The sequence below is a fragment of the Pimephales promelas genome, chromosome 7 (genome assembly GCF_988280905.1).
Source record: "Pimephales promelas chromosome 7, fPimPro1.hap1.1, whole genome shotgun sequence".
Taxonomy (NCBI): domain Eukaryota; kingdom Metazoa; phylum Chordata; class Actinopteri; order Cypriniformes; family Leuciscidae; genus Pimephales; species Pimephales promelas.
Window position 1 is genome coordinate 38,883,765 of NC_142775.1, and position 24,127 is coordinate 38,907,891.

General features: G+C 38.0%; 1 protein-coding gene across 1 annotated transcript; it reads left to right on the forward strand.

Annotated features, from left to right (window-relative positions):
- Window positions 1-17,104, forward strand: cd302 (CD302 molecule). Its single transcript, XM_039683576.2, has 6 exons — window positions 1-166; window positions 1,477-1,602; window positions 1,688-1,798; window positions 13,806-13,988; window positions 15,980-16,003; window positions 16,163-17,104. Exons 1-6 carry the CDS (start codon window positions 73-75, stop codon window positions 16,363-16,365), a joined length of 741 nt encoding a protein of 246 aa, XP_039539510.1. The 5' UTR covers window positions 1-72; the 3' UTR covers window positions 16,366-17,104.
- Window positions 17,105-24,127: the final 7,023 nt, after the last annotated feature.

Below are 24,127 nucleotides of genomic sequence, written 5' to 3' on the forward strand. Positions count from 1 at the left end.
GTGTGTGTGTGTGTGTGTGTGTCGCGGCTCAGCGCTCAGGCTCAGCCATGATATCTGCACTGTGTTGAAAACATGGAGTCCAGTTTTCGTCATTTCACAGTGTTTTGCACCGTTCTTCTTGTTCTCACGTGCCGTTTCGCGCGAGGAGAGGACACGTCTGGTGGTGGTGAGTAGTTTGCGTTAGAAAGTGTTTGTTACGCGTTTACCGCTAAGCTCGTTACTGTATTGTTTGTTTTAATGGCGATGCGACAACAAGATTGAACTTTATCAGAGTTCATCTGAGATCTCTAGTGTTCTCGTTCACGTCACGAGAAACGGTTACATTGTTTCTTTTGAGTTACATTTGAAAGTTCTGAAATGGAACGTCAAAGTTCTCTTCAAAGTTCTCCATCACAATGTCACGAGCTTTGACTTCTGTCTTAGCTAGACTGGGAAAAAAATAGTCAGGCTCTAAAAATAAAAGGGGAAGCTCAACATAAACGTTGTTTTGTTAGTTATAACGTTAGTTAGTTTTAATTATCGATACTGTAACAATATAATGATGAATAATTCCTAAACGTTTTCTGTCACGTTGTTTCGGTTTTTGGTGACAGTGACCGAACTTTCTGGAAATATGCAGATTGATTTTGATTTTCCTGAAATTATAATTTTTTTTCATGCATGTAATTGAAATGCATGTAGTGTTTACTTATACTTTTCATCAGCAAGGAATTGTTTTGCAACCTCTAAATGTTTATAGTAATAATAATTCACCCAAAATGCAACTCCTGTCATCATGTACTCATATACTTATGCAAACCAGTATGCTACCATACAACATTGGCACTATTTGGAGTCATTATCAAAACATCATTGGTTCTCGCACTGAAAAAATAATAAAATTATTTCAAATATACATATACGTCATCCACATCAAACATCCTTAAATCAAGGCCAACTGGAGAAAATTAATTAGATATTAAGTTTTGCTTAATTTAGTTTATGCTTCAAACAAGAAAATATATTTCACAATGGAGTAAGAAGTTATATTTTTCGTTTTCAGCAAAAACTCACTTAGTTTTTGATTATTTTTTCAGAGAATAAAACTTGATATATTATGGCATTGTGCATTTCAAGAAAAAAATCTTGAATGTTTAGATGTTTGTACTGGAAAACAAGACAAAAATATGGAGGAAGAGCATATTTTGCATGTCATTTACATATTGTCTGGTGTTATTTTTGATTTGTGGACTTCAACAGCTATATTTCTTGTTCCAGAAGAATATTGGAAATACAGTTCATAGGTCATGTGAACTACTGCTAAGATACTTTTGTGAGGTTTTTATGTCCTTTTTGAGTTTGACCGATGCAACTATGAAACGTTGTCTCAAGTGTTCCATGAAAACAAAGTAAAACAAAACATTTGTTATCGCTGCTACCTCGTGTAAAAACCTGGTTAGGACTTGTTGAACCCAAAAAAACGCCTTGTCTGCACAGACTGCCCCGCAGATGGACGAACATGGTTGCCGTTCGGCCTCAACTGCTATCATTTCATCCATGGAGATGAGGACGTAGCCAAGAGCTACACTTTTGGAGATGCAAAAGTCAAGTGTGGAAGATATGGTAATTGCTTTTTTTACGTTTTGCAAATATAATAATCTAAACTTGTATATTGTTTTATACACTAACCTTCCCATTACATTTTTAGATCTCTTGACGGTAAAAAGTGCTGAGGAGAATGACTTCATCGTTAACTACAGCCCTTTTGTGTGGAAAGGCAAAATGAACGTTTGGCTGGGAATGTACTACGACAGCGACGGTGAGTTTAATTTTCTTTAAACATCAGAAGGATCTAGATTTGGTTTCTTATTGTGAATATTTCATCTGTGCATGCCATTTTAGAGAAAATATGTGTGTTTTCATAATCTTTCATCAAAATGTAAATGTAATAATCTGCTCAACTTCTGAAACAAATGTGTCGGCTGACATCACAAATCCCTTTTCCTTTTAAACCCCTCCCCTCAAACTATCATCCTTCACTCTAGAGAGTGACAGGACTGGGCGATAAAATGATAGTGATGTAATTTACCCCTATAACATAATAACAAAAGTTCTATAAGTGTTTGATATAATGTTCATGCACTATTCACACGACTATTGAACAATGCTGTGAGATCCAGTGAGAAGCGTTTGAGTTCTCCCATACAACCCACAAATCAAATGCCTTGTGATTTAAACCAACGCCAGATAACATCAGAGAATGTCTAATTGAAGAGAATTGGCACTGGCTGGTTACTTCCGGGTTGTGGACTGGCTGCAGTAACACGTCTCTGTCCATGCGGGGGCGCTCGCGGTCGAGTGCGGAATGAATGGGAGTCAATGGGGTTTCACCCCCAGAAATCCACTTTTCTCAGGATGTAATTTTTTGTCAAGTAATTTGAAAGTTGCATTCAAAAGGGAGGGCTAAGATAATACACTTGCATTTTTAAGTTCACTTATCTGTTCTAAAAATACATTCAAAAATGTGATGACGTCACACAATAGCAGAATGCTAGCGTTATCCGGCCAACAACGGCCTAACCTGTAAGAAATCAAAAGGACATAAGTACACGTTCATTCGACTTTTGGCCTATAATCTATATTGAACTTGCGGAATCAACAATAAAATCTGTGTTAATTTAACGACACTTTTAGCCGTTTAGCCCCATAGAATCCCATTCGTTCTGCACTCGCCCGCGATCACCTCCAGTGGACTTCTAATGGAACTGCAACCAAGATGATACACAACGGGGCTAATAGGAAGTGCCAAGGCTCTCCGTTAGACGGGCTCTGATAACAGTCTCAACAACACTAATGCGGAAAACAGGAGAAACATGAGTGACAACCAAACTATTAGAAGGCTTTTCCAACTACAAATCACATACATTTACCATGGATTTACTCTAGTAATGCAATTGCAAACTGTAACCGGTATTGTGGCAGAAAGTGGGGTATTCATATCAATTTTTTTTTTAATTATATTATCAATGTAGACATTAAGGCCCGGTTTCACAGACAGGGTTTAGATTAAGCTAGGGTTAGGCCTTAGTTCAATGAAGACATTTATGTTTGCCTTAGTAAAAACATCACTGATGATGTGCATCTGTGATTCCGCAGGCCTCGCGTTGCGTGTGCCGCTGGTATACATTTAGCAATCATGCTTCATACTACAGTCATGTTAAAAACTAAAAACATCAATGTATTCACTCATCCATAAAAGATCAATCAAGATCCATAATTTCGCTTAATAAGAATATACGTCATCAATATACTGTACGCCTTTGTTATTGTAAGAGGTTAGCGACCCCTGGTGGCGAGAAAATCTTGCATATTGTACCTTTAATTAGGGCCCAAGCCCTGAAAGGGCGAAGGCCCTATTGTTTTCCTTGCGATTATTTTTCTTCTCTATTATTATTATAATAATTATTATTTTACTACCTTTTGGGCACTTTTGGGGCCCTTAACGTGCTCGAAAACTCTTGAAACTTTGCACACGGGTCAGAACCCGCGGCCATCAGAGCCGGGCTGAAGCTGGTACCTGGGCGTGGCAGGGGGGCTCGTCAGCGCCCCCTGGAACGGGGTCCGAACACTCGGTCCATAACTCAAACACGCTTGCATGTAATAATATGAAACTCGGTACACATGTTGATCTCATCGTTTCATCTATACCTCGCGCTCTTACTTTTTACCCCAGCCCAACAGGAAGTCGGCTATTGAGGTTTGTTTGTAAAACGCTCGCAATGGTATTTGAAATACTCCTCCTAGAGCTTTGATCCACATTCGACGAAACTCGGTCAGCGTGAAGTCAAGACATTGAGGATGAAAGTTTGCGAGGGGATTTTTGATATCTCGAACGGTTTGTCCGTGGCGAGGAAACGAAATCATGGCGAGAAACGTGAAACAGGAAGTGTGTTATAACCTCAGCATACATTAACTGATCTTGATGAAACTTCAGCAGTCTGTTTGCTGTAAGAGGACGATCACATGGATTTGACTATTGTGAGTCAAAGTTATAGCGCCACCAACTGGCAGCAGGAAGTGTGTCACTTTCAAAATGCTTTGATATCACCCTTTTATTTTTACCCGATTTGCTTCAAACTTAATCTGTATAATGTAAATACATAGCAGATGAAGACCTGTGAATGGATTCTTGATATCTTTGATACTGTTGCCGTGGCAGAGCATTAAACTTTAAAATTCTTTTTTTTTGATGATTTTGAGACTCTTAGCGGCTTTTGGGGCCCTTAACGGGTTTGAAAACTCTTGAAACTTTGCACACAGGTCAGATTCCACAGCCGTCAGAGCCGGGCTGAAGATGGTACCTGGGTGTGGCAGGGGGGCTAGACAGCGCCCCCTGGAACGGGGTCCGAACACTTGGTCCATAACTCAAACACGCTTGCATGTAATAATATGAAACTCGGTACACATGTTGATCTCATCGTTCATATATACCTCAAACTATTACTTTTTACCCCAGCCCAACAGGAAGTTGGCTATTGAGGTTTGTTTGTAAAACGCTCGCAATGGAATGTGCAATACTCCTCCTAGAGAATTCAAACACACGGCACGAAACTCGGTCAGCATGAAGTCAAGGCATTGAGGATGAAAGTTTGCGAGGGGATTTTTGATATCTCGAACGGTTTGGCCGTGGCGAGGAAACGAAATTATGGCGAGAAACGTGAAACAGGAAGTGTGTTATAACTTCAGCATACATTAACTGATCTTTATGAAACTTCAGCAGTGTGTTCGCTGTAAGAGGACGATCACATGGATGTGACTATTGTGAGTCAAAGTTATAGCGCCACCAACTGGCAGCAGGAAGTGTGTCACTTTCAAAATGCTTTGAAATCACCCTTTTATTTTTACCCGATTTGCTTCAAACTTAATCCGTATAATGTAAATATACGACAGATGTAGACCTGTGAATGGATTCTTGATATCTTTTAAACTGTTGCCGTGGCAACGCATCAAACTTTACCATTCTTTTAGGATGCTTTTGAGACCCTTAGCATGCTTCAAATCGCATGAAACTCGACAGACACATCACATTTATTAGCCAGTAGACATGTGCAAAGTTTCAGAAACGGGCGTGGTGAGGGCTCAGTAGCACCACCTTTTGACAAAAGTGGGGTTGTTAGTTTTAACTAGAGTTACAAAAATCGGTATGTATATTGTACTCCTCGAGCCGGACAACTTTCTAATTGACACTCATTAGCTAGGACCCACAGAAAGTCAGATATCTTTGTTTGAATGTAGAGAAAATCTTAGAATTTTGCCAGTCTCTCAGTGTCTCTCTGTGTGAGTGAGAGGAGGGGCGCCTGTCAGGTTAATTTTAACCCTTTATTTGCTGTGTGCGACTTCTCTGGCATTTTCGGGGGCCTTAACATCCTCTAAAACTCTTGAAACTTTGCACACGGGTCAGAACCCATGGCCATCAGGGCCGGGCTGAAGCTGGTCATCGGGCGTGGCAGGGCGGCTCGACAGCGCCCCCTGGACTGGGATTCGAACATTTGTTCATAAATCAAACACACTTGCGTGAATTAATATGAAACTCGGTACAATTATAGATCACATCAGGCCAAACAACTTTCGTGCTCTAAGTTTTACGACAATTAAAATGGAAGTTGAGAATTATGGGTTGTTTGAATAGTTGTCCTAGGAGAAATACATCAAATTACAACGCATGTGTTTACCAATCACAACCAAACTCGGTGTGCAAGAAGTCAAGACATTGAGGATGAAAGTTTGTGAGGGGATTTTTGATATCTCAAACGGTTTGGCCGTGACGAGGAAACGAAATTATGGCGAGAAACGTGAAACAGGAAGTGTGTTATAACTTCAGCATACATTAACATATCTTGATGAAACTTCATCAGTGTGTTCGCTGTAAGAGGACGATCACATGGATGTGACTATTTCGAGTCAAAGTTATAGCGCCACCAACTGGCAGCAGGAAGTGTGTCACTTTCAAAATGCTTTGAAATCAACCTCTTATTTTTACCCGATTTGCTTCAAACTTCATCTGTATAATGTAAATACATGGCAGATGAAGACCTGTGAATGGATTCTTGATATCTTTGATACTGTTGCCGTGGCAACGCATCAAACTTTAAAATTCTTTTTTTTTTTGATGATTTTGAGACTCTTAATGGCTTTTGAGGCCCTTAACGGGTTTGAAAACTCTTGAAACTTTGCACACAGGTCATATCCCACAGCCATCAGGCCCGGGCTGAAGATGGTACCTAGGCGTGGCAGGGGGGCTAGACAGCGCCCCCTGGAACGGGGTCCGAAAACTTGGTCCATAAATCAAACACGCTTGCATGTAATAATATGAATGAAAAACTTCATCTGTATAATGTAAACAGATGAAAAACTTCATCTGTATAATGATGAAAAACAGATGAAAAACTTCATCTGTATAATGTAAACATACGGTAGATGTAGACCTGTGAATGGATTCTTGATATCTTTTAAACTGTTGCCGTGGCAAAGCTTCAAACTTTGAAATTATTTTAGGATGCTTTTGAGACTCTTAGCATGCTTGAAATTGCATGAAACTCAACAGACACATCACATTTATTAGCCAGTAGACATGTGCAAAGTTTCAGAAACGGGCATGGTGCAGGGACTAAATAGCGCCACCTTTTGACAAAAGTGGGGTTGTTATTTTTATCTACAGTTACAAAAATCGTTATATACATTGTACTCCTCAAGCCAGACAACTTTCTAATTCATAGTCATTAGCTCAGACCAAGAGGAAGTCAGATATTTTGGTTTGAATATGGTGAGACTCTCTCTGAGCCTACGTCCGTGTATGGCAAGCCCTTTTAACATTTAAAAGCTAAGTTTGCCTATCCGGAAATTAACATTGTAGATATCAACAATGTCTTTCTGTCTAGTCGTAATTACATTTTGGATAGTTTGTATTATCATTTAAGATATCTGTAACATAATTGTGACTAGTCAAAATGACAGACTATGGCAAGCCGTTTTAACATTTAATCATGAAAGGGCCAAAGCCTTCGGCACCGCCACCCCGGTGCCTTTAGGTAACTAAAGGAGCCAGGGGTTGCGGTGCCACTGGCTTGGGCCCGCCATCGCTGCTCGCAGCTATATTTAGGGCCCAAGCCCTGAAAGGGCGAAGGCCCTATTGTTTTCCTTGGGATTATTTTTCTTCACTATTATTATTATAATAATTATTATTTTACTACCTTTTGGGCACTTTTGGGGCCCTTAACGTGCTCGAAAACTCTTGAAACTTTGCACACGGGTCAGAACCCGCGGCCATCAGAGCCGGGCTGAAGCTGGTACCCGGGCGTGGTAGGGCGGCTCGTCAGCGCCCCCTGGAACGGGGTCCGAACACTTGGTCCATAACTCAAACACGCGTGTATGTAATAATATGAAACTCGGTACACATGTTGATCTCATCGTTTCATCTATACCTCGCGCTCTTACTTTTTACCCCAGCCCAACAGGAAGTCGGCTATTGAGGTTTGTTTGTAAAACGCTCGCAATGGAATGTCAAATACTCCTCCTAGAGCTTTGATCCAAATTCGACGAAACTCGGTCAGCGTGAAGTCAAGACATTGAGGATGAAAGTTTGCGAGGGGATTTTTTATATCTCGAACGGTTTGGCCGTGGCGAGGAAACGAAATCATGGCGAGAAACGTGAAACAGGAAGTGTGTTATAACTTCAGCATACATTAACTGATCTTGATGAAACTTCAGCAGTGTGTTCGCTGTAAGAGGACGATCACATGGATGTGACTATTGTGAGTCAAAGTTATAGCGCCACCAACTGGCAGCAGGAAGTGTGTCACTTTCAAAATGCTTTGATATCACCCTTTTATTTTTACCCGATTTGCTTCAAACTTCATATGTATAATGTAAACATACGGCAGATGTAGACCTGTGAATGGATTCTTGATATCTTTGAAACTGTTGCCGTGGCGACGCATCAAACTTTACCCTTCTTTTAGGATGCTTTTAGGATGCTTTTGAGACCCTTAGCATGCTTCAAAATGCATGAAACTCGACAGACACATCACATTTATTAGCCAGTAGACATGTGCAAAGTTTCAGAAACGGGCGTGGTGAGGGCTCAGTAGCGCCACCTTTTGACAAAAGTGGGGTTGTTAGTTTTAACTAGAGTTACAAAAATTGTTATGTATATTGTACTCCTCGAGCCGGACAACTTTCTAATTTAAACTTATTAGCTAGGACCCACAGAAAGTCAGATGTGTTTGTTTGAATGTGGTCTTGCTTAATCTGAGCCTACATGTCTCTGTCTTTGGCTGTCTGTGTGTGTGTGAGTGTGCAGGGGGAGGGGGCTTAACCATTTCACTGCTGTGTGTATGGCCTGCATAAAGAAAATACATTTCTCAAGCCTGGTATTTTTTAAATAAGTTTTTATTTTTATTTTTTAGAAGTAAAGACATATAACTAGTTTAATTGTAGTGCATTGACAATAGTTTTATATAATTAGTTTATTAATCAGATTAACTTGGTCAATAAACTTGGTCTGAAAATTTGGTCCATAAATCAAACACACTTGCATGTAATAATATGAAACTTGGTACACATATAGATCTCATCGTTTCATATATAGCCTACTTCACACTCTTACTTTTTACCCCAGCCCAACAGGAAGACGGCTATTTAGGGTTGTGTTTAAAACACATGCAATGGAATTTAAAGTATTGCTCCTAGAGCACTGAACCAAATTCGACAAAACTCGATCAGCGTGAAGTTAAGACATTAAGGATGAAAAGGTGCCAAGGGATTTTTTATATCTCGAACGGTTTGGCCGTGGCGAGGAAACGAAATTATGGCGAAAAACATGAAACAGGATGTGTGTTATAACTTCAGCATACATTAACTGATCTTGATGAAACTTCAGCAGTGTTTTCGCTGTAAGAGACCGATCACATGGATGTGACTATTGTGAGTCAAAATTATAGCGCCACCAACTGGCAGCAGGAAGTGTATCACTTTCAAAATGCTTTGAAACCACTCTCTTATTTTTAACCGATTTGCTTCAAACTTCATCTGTATAATGTAAATACACGGCAGATGTAGACCTGTGAATGAATTTTTGATATCTTTGATACTGTTGCCGTGGCAACGAATCAAACTTTAACATTCTTTTTTGATGCTTTTGGGACTCTTAGCATGCTTGAAATTGCTTGAAACTCAACAGATACATCACATTTATTAGCCAGTAGACATGTGCAACTATGGCAAAAGATTAAAGTAATGTCAAAAAAGTAAACACTAAAAGCCTCATATCTTCTAAAAATGTAATTATACATCATTTGTTTCTAAATTAAATTATACAAATATTATAACTTCCCCAATTTTTCCTTTTTTTCATTTAAGAATTATGTTTACGTTCAAAAACAGCCAGAATTGTTGTAAAATTCATAAAAAAAATAATAATCTGAGTCATACGTAGTGCTATACTGCCCTCTTGTGTTCAATATCAGGTAGGCCTATTGTGTATATTTCCACCGGTTAATCAACGTGTGACTCCGCTGGGACTTGGGAGCTTTTAAATCGCTTACTTAAAACCGAAAGTCGAAATACGGATGTCCGCACAAGACATTAATGGTGTGGAGTAGAGCGAGCATTTTAAATAAATTCCTATTAAGTAGGATTGAACTAAACAGAATGAATGTTCACTCTGTTCTGCTGGTTCCTCGCTGGTGGATCATATGATTACTTTGTCATAATCTATGACAAAAATGCTATTATAAACCATATTAATAATAGATAATACACATTGCTCTTATTTTTGAAAAATACATTCATGAAAAACAAGATAACAAAAATCATAAAAAAATATAGCCATGGCTGCTATAAATGTTTGAAATGCATAGGACAGATGTTTAATGACGCAGCAACATATAATTGAAAGGCAATTAATAATCTGTCATTACATCACTGCATTATGATATTACGGCTCCAATACGGTGCAGCACAAAGCACTTATGTGCATCCCGAGCGGAGAATGATGTGCTTGAAGCCACATGAAGTTACAGCGCAGTGAGTCCGTATTGAAAAGTTCAAAGCACAAAGGAAATACATATTTATGAACAGTGTATTATACATTATCTATCTATGCAATAGTTTATTGAGCCTTTTCTTTTAAAGGTTTTAAATTTCAGTTACTGTGTGCGTGAAGAACAATTATAGTGCTCTGACTCTAGTGTTGTGATCTAACCGACAGCGTCCGACACCCGGTAGAAAGTAACACGGTTAAGTTACAGCAATAAAGTCCAGCAAGAAAAAGTTTCTTCATTCGAAAATATAGACCTTTAGACCTTTATCTTAAAGATCCAGTATAATAGGATTAACATTCAATCATCTTGAAGATCGTTTCATCATTGACTGTAACCGAATGTGACGTGCTGTTTGAATGCTGAATGGTGAATGACTGACAGGCGCAGAGAGGGAAAAGTTTGTGTTCTTGAATTTAATGACTTAAATATTAATTTCTATATCACATAATAGCTTCAGAACACTAATAATACAGTACACAAAAACTTTATGGTACTTTAGAAAGTTTTTGTGCCTTTGTGCCTAACATAGAATAGTATATATGCACAATATAGAATTTGAATCAGCCTCGTCAAAGATGGCAGTGTCAGAGCCGATACCGATCCTGAGTATCTAATCGGCGCACTTCTTTTCAACAGTCAAATTGAAATTGAAATTGAAATTGCTTGAAACTCAACAGATACATCACATTTATTAGCCAGTAGACATGTGCAAAGTTTCAGAAACGGGCATAGTGCAAGGACTAAATAGCGCCACCTTTTGACAAAAGTGGGGTTGTTAGTTTTATCTACAGTTACAAAAATCGCTATATACATTGTACTCCTCAAGCCGGACAACTTTCTAATACATAGTCATTAGCTCGGACCAAGAGGAAGTCAGATATTTTGGTTTGAATATGGTGAGCCTCTCTCTGAGCCTACGTCCCTGTATGGCAAGCCCTTTTAACATTTAAAAGCTAAGTTTGCCTGTCCGGAATTAACATTGTAGATATCAACAACGTCTTTCTGTCTATTCGTAATTACATTTTGGATAGTTTGTATTATCATTTAAGATATCTGTAACATAATTGTGACTAGTCGAAATGACAGAGTATGGCAAGCCGTTTTAACATTTAATCATAAAAGGGCAAAAGCCTTCGGCACCGCCACCCGGGTGCATTTAGGTAACTAAAGGAACCGGGGTTGCGGTGCCACCGGCTTGGGCCCGCCATCGCTGCTCGCAGCTATATTTCAAATTTTCTTTTAAAACATTTTTTTTTTTCATTATAAACACCAAAACACAGTAGAAGAGATGCTTAAGCATGTTATTGGACGTGGTCCAGCGTCTCTACACTGGAATGCAGCTGAACTTCACTAATCTGTTCAGACCAGCGCCTGTGGAAAAGCGTTGTTTACCAGACTGTTGCTTACACTGTGAAAAACCTTAACCAGTCTGTTTAGTTGCAGAGGATTATATGCCTGGTGTTGCTGAGAGTGTGTATAACTTCTAAATGAGTGAATCATGAGTAGATACTTTCCGTTTTAAACACTTTAAGCAAACATTTTGGCATGTCGTTCTGAGCACTTCTTTCTTCCATGGACGAATGTTCAAGCTGTTCTTTTGTGTTTGTTCTGACGGCTCTGCCAGGTCTGACATCACTTACACTAAAAATAATATGGGTTTGAATGGCATGATGAGAATGAGTACATGATGACAGATTGTCCTTTAAAGTTGCTCAGTCTCTTTGTTATATTGCTAAACACACATTAAAGGAGTAGTTCACTTTTAAAAAAACTTTTGCTGATAATTTACTCACCCCCATGTCATCCAAGATGTCCATGACTTTCTTTCTTCAGTCAAAAAGAAATTAAGGTTTATTCCAGGATTTTTCTCCATATAATGGACTTCAATGGGGACCAAACGGTTCAAGGTCCAAATGAGAGTTTCAGTGCAGCTTTAAACGACACCAGACGTTGAATAAGGGTCTCATCAAGCGAAATGATCGGCCATTTAAAAAATAAATAAAAAAGTTTAAGTTTTATAAACACAAATGGTCGCCTTGCTCTGTTCTGTGATGAGCGTTCGTGACTCTCCTGTTCGAACTCGTTTATCAAAATGAACAAATCTTTTTTCAAGTCATGACTCGTAAGACCCTTATTCATCGTCTGGTGTCGTTTGAAGCTGCACTGAAACTCTCTTTTGGACCTTGAACCGTTTGGTCCCCATTGAAGTCCATTATATGGAGAAAAATCCTGGAATGTTTTCATCAAAAACCTTAATTTCTTTTCGACTGAAGAAAGAAAGACATGGACATCTTGGATGACATGGGGGTGAGTAAATTATCAGCAAAAGTTTTTTAAAGTGAACTACTCCTTTAAAGTTTCGAGCTGTTTTCCTCTAGTGCACTTTTCACACGTGTCGTCACACAACACAAGGAAATCCTGTTATTTTAGGGGCGGATTCAAAGAATACATCATCCACACCCAGAGTCCAGATGCTTTCAAGTGACGACTATAGAAACATATTCCAGACGCCACATGTGTGTATCTGTGTGTGATGAAAGACTTCACTGAGTTGTTGAACAATGAACCCGAGGACAATGTGAACTTTGATCATCTGAGTGAGACTCAGCAAGTGTTACATTGTTGTTTCGTTCATCATGTATTTGCATGTACTTTTAGTGTGCCAAACCTAAACATTTGGCGTGGGGTTTTGTTGAAGGTGAAATAAGGAATTGCAGTTGGGTTGAAAATGATGAATGAGTTACTATATGTCATTGCTCTCCAGCAAAAATATGTGCATACCTTATAAATGATGTTCTTCTTTTATAATCGAGTATAGAGTTTTAAATGAAGGCCCTAATTCGGTCAATCATAATATATGAACAGCTGCTTGCATCACTACCAATCCATATCCACCTTTATTTCTTTGATTTATGAATAGCTTCATTATTATTCATCTGTGCAGGTGGGCTTTAGTGATCAAGTTGAGTCCCGACAGAAATCTTATGTGTTAAAGATTATATGATCTTGTGAAATAAATGTCACAGTGAAAGCTTTCCTATGGCAAGCCGTTTTAGCTTTTATTCATTTCCAGGATGATTCAATTGCTGATATCTGTATTTTTGTATAAGTTGATTTTTTTACTAGTAGAAATATAATTTTTGATATCAATAATTACATTGTTACTAGTAAAAATGCGAATTCATCAATAATTAAATTGTCACTAGTTGAAATGTCTATTCTTGATATCAACAATTCAATTGGTACTAGTAAAAATTGTAATTTTTAGTATCTGAAAATGTATTTCTGATATCAATATTATTTCAGATATCTAAAATGACTTTCTTACTAGTAACAATCACATTCATGATATCAGAAATTAACATTGTCACTAGTAAAATTGAATTATTGATATCAAAAATGATCGTTACTAGCAATTAAATTGTGGATATCAAGAATAGACATTTCAACTAGTAACAATTTAATTCTTGATATCAAAAATAAAGGTTTTTACTTGTTATAATTGTATTTTTGATATGTGAAATTGGAATTTCAACTAGTAAGAAATCAACAATTGGTTTTCAATGGCAGCCTATGGTGACATTTCACTTGTGAAAACACAATTGTTGATATCAAGCATTCATATCCTGGAAATTAATAAAAGCTAAAACGGCTTTCCATACTATCCTGTTGTTTTCACTGAGAATGTGTGTATGAAATATGTCTGGTTGCATCGTGTCTCTGCAGAAGATGTCTTCAAGTGGCATGACGATAACAGCGTGTTGCGCTATAATAACTGGGAGAACGGCGGCTCGGATGACACGGATCTGCCTCTCATGGACACTTGTGTCGCGCTTCACTCCAACACCGGGAAATGGGAAAACATCAGCTGCACGGAAGAGCCTGAGAATGGGGTAGTGTGTCAGACCAGTAAGTTCACAATTGTGAATTTGTGTTTTTAGTTTTGTATATTTTATTTTAATTTTAAAGTTTTAGTGATATTGTTGTTTTTAACAATATAACAATGTAAAAAAATGTATTTTGTTTTGTTGTCATTTTAATAGTTTTTTATCATTATTATCTTCTTTTTTCAGTTTTAGTTATTTTTGTACATCAAGTTAATCTGAATGAAAATGAGAAATGATGCTTTTGCAACTAGGGGTGGGAATCTCTAGGCACCTCACGATTCGATTCTGATTCAGAGGGTTGCGATTCGATGCTAAAGCAATTATTGATTCTCTGAATCTTTTTGTGTGTGTGTGTGAGAGAGACTATAAATACTTTGCTTTAAAACAGTACAAAGTAATCACCCATAATGAATTAACATACAATATATTTTATTAACATTGCAAAGAACCAACAGGAAAATAATTCTGTGCCTGAACTAGCAGCATACTTGTAGTAAATTAATATTATAACGACCGGTACAGCCAAGTGTTTTTCCTCCAAACGTGTCATATGGCTTCTCATATTCGTTGTGTTTCCGTCGTTAGTTTTATTCTACAAAGTTTACAACTACCGTGGCTGTTGTCCAGCTCCTTTTCCCTTCAACTTCATTGAAGCCAAAGTATTTCCACACATCAGCTTTTAACGCGGCGGGTGTTTGGATCTCGGATCTTGCCATAGACGTTAAAAGAAAGGATCTTGCGCGCCTTCGCGTCTCTGTTATGTGCACGCCACAGACGGTCCGGCCACTGCACTTCCGTGCTTCAGAGTTCCGCCTTTCGCGTTCCGTCAATATTACGTCATATATGTATATATATATGTATATATATATATATATATATATATATATATATATATATATATATGAAATTTGTTTGTTTAGAAAATTGATTCTTGACATTTGTGAATCGATTCAGAATGCGATGCATCTAAGAATCGATTTTCCCCCTCCCCTATTGTCAACTAGTTAGTTACTTAGTTTCAACTTTCAAAATATGAAAATTCTCCTTTGGCTTCTCATTAAAACACAAGCTTTACACAATATACAAAATGAAAGATATTCGCACTAAAGAGATGCTTACCCTCTAGTTTTTGGATATTTTGTTTTATTTCAAGCAAAAAAATAAAAATAAATGTTATGCTTTTGGTTGAAGCCCCACAATTATTGTCTAAACCATCACAATCTCATCACAAAAACAGTTTTTAACTACACACTGTCATTATTCATCTATTACAATAATTAAAATCGTCACGCCAGTATGTGGCAACAAGTGACTGTTAAATTATTTCTCAATTAATCATTCAAGAGATTCTGAAAAAAAAGATTCACCCAGTAATGAAATGGTCTTTAAGCAAGTCATTGAATCATTCATTAAAAATTAATTCAAAATTAAATATCTGTAAATGATTCTGAAATTAGGAGGGAGCTCTAAAATATCCAGAGAAAGCTCACTGCGAATGTCTCATCCAATGGGATTTAATATATATATATATATACATACATATACATATACAGTACTGTTCAAAAGTCTTTGGCATATTAGTATTTTCACCAAAAAATGTTTTTAAGCCAGTTATTTATTTACACTTAGCCTAGTTATTTACACTGAAGTGTGTCAGTAGGAAATATCAGTTTACATTTCTAAAGATTCCTTTTGCCATTAAAGGAGCTGTATGCAAGACATGTATTTCAATTAGTCATACATTTCCCTGATATGTCTCTAGACATTAAGAAATCATGTTCATTTCAAGTACTTTATATTGCAGGATACACCGCTCTACAGTAATTTGAAAGTGATTGCAGTACCAGTTTTGTCCACAATCTTGCATACGGCTCCTTTAATTGTAACAATCTAGTGAGATTTTCATATGCACAAGGAGTCTGACATCAGATCAGCCACTTTGATCTGATTTTTTAATATCAATGCACATAAAAATAGTACTTTGACCCCCAAATTTTCTGATCTGTTTTTCAGAGGCAGTCTGGATAAGCCCATCCAGTAAGTATGATCTTGAATTATGCTTGTAATATTACTAGTATCACTTACTTACTAGTATTCCTGTACACAGGTTTTCCTAATTTTTGTCCAATCAAGACACAAAATGTCCAAAATGAGTAATTTCCTATGTAAAGTCTTGTTTTTGTGATCCGTCTCCAGAGAACAGTCCTCTTCTCTCGGCTCTGGTCATCATCAGTGTGGTCCTCATACTGGTTGTCTCTGCTGTGATTTGGTTCCTTCACCAAAGAAACAACCCGGATTCATCCATCCTCAACCTGATCGAGTACCACCCGCCCTTCAGATCCCCGTCCAACGATCAGACCTGCTTGGTAGAAGCTGAAGAAATCGAGGAGATGCCTTAGAGCTCAGTGCTGTGATGAAGATGATGATGATGATGTTCCCAGGTTAGAATAAGCCGCAGCCGTTCTTGGAGATCGTGAACTCGTCTCTTCACCGGTTCCTCAACTACGACAGAGCGAAACACAGGCAAACTCAAATGATCTCTCTTTCTCATGGGTGGATTGGAGGACTGGATGGGGAAATATTGTATGTAAGAGTTGCTGGGGTTTCATTACACAGCATCTCATCTGGTTATTGACTCTTTTTGCTTTACTAATATTTCCTCTGAACTACATTATGTCAATTTGGTGAGATTAGTTTCTTTATCAAGCTCTGAAAAGAGCAAAAAATGCCATGTATTCTTGTGCACTGTAATCCAGGTCAGTTTATAGATTAGTGTGAGAAAGTATAAGTGGTAATTCAGTGAAAAATCAAACAGAGATCATGTGTTAATGTTTTTGCTTGTTTCTGTTGTGAGATCCACTAAATGGGAAGTTTTGTCCGATTTATTTTTGTCCAGTGTTCATTCTCCGTTGGAAAGGTTACAAATACATGTTTGTCACGTTTTTAGATATGGATACTTCCTGATTGCCAATCACAATATTTTATAAATGTTGTTGTTTTTATTTTGGATTTGCCACTAACAGTTGTCTATTATGTTACGAATGATTATGAATGTATCCATACATGAACAAGCCATTTCTCAAAGAGAAACTAATCAACTGTTGGTCTTTAAAAGCGAATAAAGATTCATCAAACGCTTCATTTTGTTTTCATTTCTGACAACCGAACTCGATTTAATGCTTCTGTAAGCAGTTTCAGGACAACTTCAAGCACACGGCGGCTCAATGAAACCTCAGCAAACACAGAATTAGCAGTTGCTGAATAAAGAAGCTCCTGAACATATATAAGCAGACGCTTGTGTCCAGATGAATCTGTGCTGGATGTGTATTGTGTGATTAGAGAGAGATCAGGATGAAGTACAGTTAATTGAGGGCAGATGAATTACCCTCTGGGATTTTTATAGATCACTGTCATTATTCTATCCTGAGCGTGTCAGTTTCTCTCTGTATCTCCAGCTGCTTCATCCACACATGTTTGGTCATGTTATGACTGTACTGCTTTCAGTGGCACGCAATGTGAAGTTGATAATAAATAGGTTTCACAATAGGATCTGCTAGTCATCATCGTCGTCCTGGAAGTGGAAGAGTATTATATCAATAGATTTGATGAATGGGCTCTATGCACGGCGGTATTTCCGGTGAAGCATTAGGGATGCTCGATAACTTCCGCCGATCATAGAGTCCAATGCAATACCGAGAATGTATATTGAATTTTATACTCCATGGTTATACTAATGAAACGTTAGTCACAAAAACAGATAAAACAGACACCCCTCGTTGTGTTTATGCTTCTTTTTAAAATTATATTAAATAAACATAACTATATATAAAATTACATCTAAACGTATGTACGTTTCGTTTCAAAGACGGGAGGACAGTAAATATTGAAGACTCTGCCATAATCCCGTTTTCTCCGGTTTTCCTCCGCTTTAATTTACACAACCGGAAATGGACGAGCATCCTTACGTCAAATGCGGAACTTATGCGTGCATATAGCCTATTCTGAGATGTTTTGTGTTAGTTGTTCTGATCATTTCCGGTTTTCTTCCCACCGGAGCCATTTCAAAATGTCGGCTGCGTGAAATCAACCTAAAGCCCAAAACTTTCCTAAATGGGAGGGATATTTTTATATAATGTCATATATGTAAATATACTGACTTTTTATTGACATCAAAGTGGTTTCGCTGGTGAAAATAGCAGATCCTCCTAAAATACGACTTGTAAGAGTCTTTAGGGTTGTTTTAATTTATTTACTCTGCGCACGCGCGCGCGAGTGTGTAGGCTAATACCGTAGTAATGCTGGCATGGCAGTGTTGGAATTAATTAATTTAACTTTCCATCAGCATAGGTAAATGATCTGCAGCTATAAATGTGCATCATGCAAACTAGTCATTTTGGTGGTTCACCCGCAGACTTCACTTCATTGAAGGTTATCATTGATGACCACTAGAGGACGCTGTTACTCGAGAAATGATCCCTGTACCAGAGATGGGCAGAGTTTACAGCTATAATAACCCTAATCAAACATACATGGACAGGCTGATTAAGGTCTTAAAGGGATAGTTCACTTTGAAATTAATTTTTGGCTGATTTTGCTTACCTCAAGGGCATCAAGATGTAGGTGTCTTTGTTTCTGCAGTAGTTTCAATTTTGATATTTTTAGGTCAAACCGTTCTGTCAGTCATATAATGGAGGTCTATGGTCACCACCTCAAAGAGCATTCACAGAGAAGTCCAAATTAAACATGATTTAATGACTCATAAATATAAGTACACATTGATGGCCTAAGGCACGAAACGAGCGGTTTGTGTGAGAAAACGAACAGTATTTATATCGTTTTTACCTCTTGCTACCACAGCCACAAAGCACCCGCGCCCTCAGATCACTTGGACGTGGCTGTGGTTACAAGAGGTAAAACGATATAAATACTGTTTTTTCTCACACAAACCGCTTGTTTCGTGTCTTAGGCCATCAATGTGTACTTACATTTACGAGTCATTAAATCATGTTTAATTTGGACTTCTCTGTGCATTCTCTTCGAGGTGGTGACCATAGACCTCCATTATATGACTAACAGACAAGAACGGTTTGACCTAGAAATATCAAAATTGAAAATACTATGGAAACAAAGACACCTACATCTTGGATGCCCTTGAGGTAAGATAAAACACACCAAAAATTATTTCAAAGTGAACTATCCCTTTAAAGCTAAAGGTAGATTTGTTATCAGGGTTGAAGTTGCCCTGTTGTAGACAGAGAAATCACAGATGCATTTTGTGCATGAAGATTGTTTGAAACAACCTTTGACATCAACAAGAAAAGATATGAGTATGTGTTGGATATATTAACTCCTTCCTTTTAAAATAATGTAAAATGCTATAGTTGCATTTGAGCATTGCATCCACAATCTGGTCATACATTTTCATAGAATACGTCTGCAATCAGTTTCTTCCTGATCCTTTCTCTTGTTTCAATGCAGTTCTAGACTCTTAAAATGAATATCTGTTAATCCTAAGGTCTGGATCAGGATATTGAAGTGTCATCGTGTCTGTTTTCACAGTTCTCAGCACAGGTAAAGAGATAGTTCAGAAGAAGTGAACGGTACGCCTCTTTGCACTCTGTTCTTGGCAGGAACTGAAAGCACTTGCACATATTTCTAGGGTTTTAAGTTTATGTTTGGTGAATTAGTAATGAATTGCAGTCACGTCAACAACACCAAACCTCAGCCAGATGGTACAAGGAGCAAAGACGCTTAGAAAGACACAAAGTCTGATTTTTATTTCACTTGTAAATAAACAAAACATGAATGACTAATCATGAGGTTTCACACACAGATCTCAAATCCAATCTCAGACTCAGACTCTTGTCACTGTCATTTTGCAATAAAATCAGACTCATGAAGAGTATCAGACAGCATAAGTCTTATGAAAAATATGTTTAGCTGTTCAGTATGGAAGCTTAATATAAAAGGTAATTGCAACTTTTTTTCTCACAATTGCACAATTCTGACTTTATGACACTCTTTTCTTTAAATGTAAATTCACAATTTGTGATATAACAAGTTTATCTTTTAAAATGTTTTAAAACTTCCATGGTTCAGACTACAGATAAGTCAACATTTATTTCTATAGCACATTTAAAAACAGCACAAGTGCTAAGATATCTATTCAGACACAACAGCATCAAACACCATAGGGTTAAGAACACACACTATGCCAACAGACTGAAGTCCGATTGTAACTCAGAGAGAAGGCTTGTGCTGCTGTTTTGTTATAAATCTTGCAAACAGGTGAAAAAATATCCTTTGTGCTGATGGGAAATAGGATTCTTATCTCTTGTGTGGTTTAGACATTGTGAATCATTTTGCAAGTAACTGTCAGGGCAAAGTCCAACTGAAGATACACACACACACACACACAAACAAACACACACTTCAGTTTGTGCTTCCTGCGTTTGTCTCCAGTCTTGTGAAACATTATAGAAAACACTAGGCCTGGTGTGTGCATGTTCAAGTCTCAATATCACAATGCTGGAGCATTCCGGCTGGTTGTCAGGGCATTGCTATGTGGTTGCTAAGGTTTTCTAAGTGGTTGTTAGTGTGTTGCTGTGTAGTTTGAAGGGTGTTTAGGTGGTTGCCAAGAGGCTGTTATTCTGGGTGGTTGCCAGGATGATGCCATATGGTTTCTGTGTACCGAGTGCTTGTTAGTGTGTTGCTATGTGGTTGCTAGGATAATCTAGGTGGCTGACAAGGTGTTGCTATGTGGTTGCTAGGGTAATCTAGGTGGTTGCCAAGGTGTTGCTATGTGATTTCTAAGGTTGTCTTTCTGGTTGTGTTTGTGTTGCTAGGGTGTGTTTGATTGTTGCCATGTGGTTGCTAAATAATGCTGGTTGTTTGTGTCTTGCTATGTGGTTTTTAGGTGTTCTGGGTGGTTGCCAGGGCGTTGCTAATGTGTGTGGTTTCTAGTGTGTTCTTTGTGGTTGTGTTGCTATGTGATTTCCAGGCCTTTGTTATGTGGCTTGCTAAAGGTGCCCTGAATGGTTGTGTGTTGCTTTGTGGTTGCTAGGGTAATCTAGGAGTTTGCTAAGTGGTTGTTGGTGTGTTGCTGTGTAGTTTGAAGGGTGTTTAGGTGGTTGCCAAGAGGCTGTTATTCTGGGTGGTTGCCAGGATGATGCCATGTGGTTTCTGTGTACCGAGTGCTTGTTAGTGTGTTGCTATGTGGTTGCTAGGATAATCTATAGGTGGCTGCCATGGTGTTGCTATGTGGTTGCTAGGGTAATCTAGGTGGTTGCCAAGGTGTTGCTATGTGATTTCTAAGGTTGTCTTTCTGGTTGTGTTTGTGTTGCTAGGGTGTGTTTGATTGTTGCCATGTGGTTGTTAAATTATGCTGGTTGTTTGTGTCTTGCTATGTGGTTTTTGGGGTGTTTTGAGTGGTTGCCAGGGCGTTGCTAATGTGTGTGGTTTCTGTTACAATATGTTATATATGGTCATAAGGAAGTGACAGACTATGTATGGTTGAACCCTGAGTCCTGTGTATGTGACGTCATTGAGATGCGCAAGCACGTGAAGTAAAGAGAAGCACTGAGAAGCATGCGGTTGTGAGATTCATTTATTTTATAGAAATAGAGTGAGTGTCATACAGAGCCAAGCATAACAGTTTCTAGTGTGTTCTTTGTGGTTGTGTTGCTATGTGATTTCCAGGCCTTTGTTATGTGGCTTGCTAAAGGTGCCCTGAATGGGTGTGTGCTGCTTTGTGGTTGCTAGGGTAATCTAGGAGTTTGCCAAGGTGTTGCAATGTGATTTCTAAGATTGTCTTTCTGGTTGTGTTTGTGTTGCTAGGGTGTTTTTGGTTGTTGCCATGTGGTTGCTAAAGTATGCTGGTTGTTTGTGTCTTGCTATGTGGTTGCTGGGGTTTTCTGGGTGGTTGCCAGGGCGTTGCTACTGTATGTTGTATGTCTGAGGACGGAGTTCTTTGTTGTTGTTAGTGTGTTGCTGTGTGGTTGCCAGGGTGTTGTCATGTGATTGCTAAGGTGTTTTGTGTGGTCATTGGTGTGTTTCTCTGCAGTTGCTAGGGTGTTCTTGGTGGTTGCCAGGGCGTTGCTATTGTATCTGAGGAGTTCTTTGTTGTTGTTAGTGTGTTGCTGTGTGGTTGCCAGGGCGTTGTCATGTGATTGCTAAGGTGTTTTGAGTGGTCACTGGTGTGTTTCTATGCAGTTGCTAGTGTGTTCTGGGTGTGAAGGGCATAAATGCTTTCAGACTCCAAGCAGCTGAGGACTGGTTTCTCACACTTTGTACTGGTTTCTCACACTTTCCCAGGGTTCGGCTCGCTGTCTGGACCTCTTAGGACATGACAAAAGCCAGGTCAACAAAGCCTAATTTATTAGAGGAGGACACAATAGCTGCTCTGAGGGAGAGGGGAGGCTCCTGCATCTGTGTATGAGAGAAAGAAATGGGGCTTACTAATAATAATGAAACAATAGACAAACCCAAGTGTTTCGTCTGAGTGACTCCTTCCGTTTTTTCTTTCTTTCAGTTTTCACCACGGCATCAGTATTCGTATAAGAGTAAGTTTCACAAACCTGAGTCCTATCTCACCCCAAGATCAGAAGAAAGAAATTATATTTTGGTTAAAGGATATAAATCTGGTTTTAAGATAATTTTTTAAGAATATTTTTTTTACCTTCCACTCATGTTTTTGTTGAGTTTTCAAAAATACGTTTATGTTTTTGCAATTTTGTGTTTTTTTCATTATCATAAAATTGTATTACAGTGTTTCAGGCTCAGCCAATCTGCTTTACTCTATTGGCATTCAAAAAAACATGTCAGCCATTATTTTCATAACAATAAAGTACCCTCAAAAAAACATATGACAGCAGCCCCCCTAATTCTCATTACTGTAATGTGAAAAAAATGATATATTATTTATAATTCATATTATTTATGCATCATAGTTGTTTTATCTATTGCCTTACATTTGTACTAGTACTGTCAAATCGATTAATTGCGATTAATAGCATCTAACATATTTATTTACACACTTTTATGTTAGAAGCGATTAATCGCGATTAATTGATTTGACAGAATACATTTATTGTGATTGAAAAATATTTTTTGTAATACAACAAAAATGATAATCTAATGGAAATTACCAAAAAATACTTCAAGTCATGAAAATAATGCACAATTTAATTGACCATGTTAATTGCACAATTTAATTGATGCAATATATATATATATATATATATATTGCATCAATTAAATTGTGCAATTAAGAATTAAAATATATATAATAATATATATATTATTTAAGAGTGAAAAGGTTTTGGTTAGATTCAGTAAGGTTCCTATGGCAGTTTTTTTTTTTTTTTTGTGCTGGTGATCTTTCCACTGTTTGATTAATTAATTTGACTCAAAATAAAAAAATATTATAGCACTGGAAATGAATGAATGTATTGCATTATTTTTAAAAGGGATGATTTATGTGATTAATTGAGCTCTTGGTACCAAATGCAGTAGAAGCCAGAGTCCAAATGATGCACCACCCGCTTCCACTTTAATTATACGGTGTCACGCGGTGCTTGATTTTTTTTTTAAACAGACCTTTGCTTGCTTTTGTCTTCCGTCTCCCTCTTTTTACATCTTTCCAGCTGTCTGTTGTCCAGGAGATGGATGGTTTCTGAGGAGCATACATTACGGAGAAGCCTGCCACTATTGTGATTATGGCTGTAATGGCCTGTTTTTGATCAAATAACAGCATCTCATTCGCACGTCTCGTGCTGGTGCATGGAGGAGGTAAAGGTTAGCTTTGACCTGACACAGCTAATTAAAAGGGACAACGTTCAGCGTTAATATGACAAGACACAAACTGACAGTTGGCATGGAAATGTGCATACCAGATGCCCTGTGCACACCACCAGACATGTGCCGTTTTCTCACGTCCTTTGTTAAGACAATATGGTGTTTGCACACAGAACGACATGGCAGATTTGCATGATTAACCTAGAAGTACATGATTTGATTTTACATTTTCTGGGGAAAAAGAGCCTTGCAAAAGTCACCCGCACAATCGTAGGTGGTTTTTATTCAACAACATGAAATACATAAGTAATACTCTCTTATGATTTTGGGAGACATTTCTACTTTCACAGCCTTTTTGTGTTTATA

What these genes read in the sequence shown, in the direction of transcription:
- cd302 (XM_039683576.2), top strand. Translation starts at nt 73, where the DNA reads ATGGAGTCCAGTTTTCGTCATTTCACAGTGTTTTGCACCGTTCTTCTT. An exon ending in AGTCAAGTGTGGAAGATATG is followed by an intron (nt 1,603 to 1,687) that starts GTAATTGCTTTT and finishes TTACATTTTTAG; the next exon opens with ATCTCTTGACGGTAAAAAGT. An exon ending in AATGTACTACGACAGCGACG is followed by an intron (nt 1,799 to 13,805) that starts GTGAGTTTAATT and finishes GTGTCTCTGCAG; the next exon opens with AAGATGTCTTCAAGTGGCAT.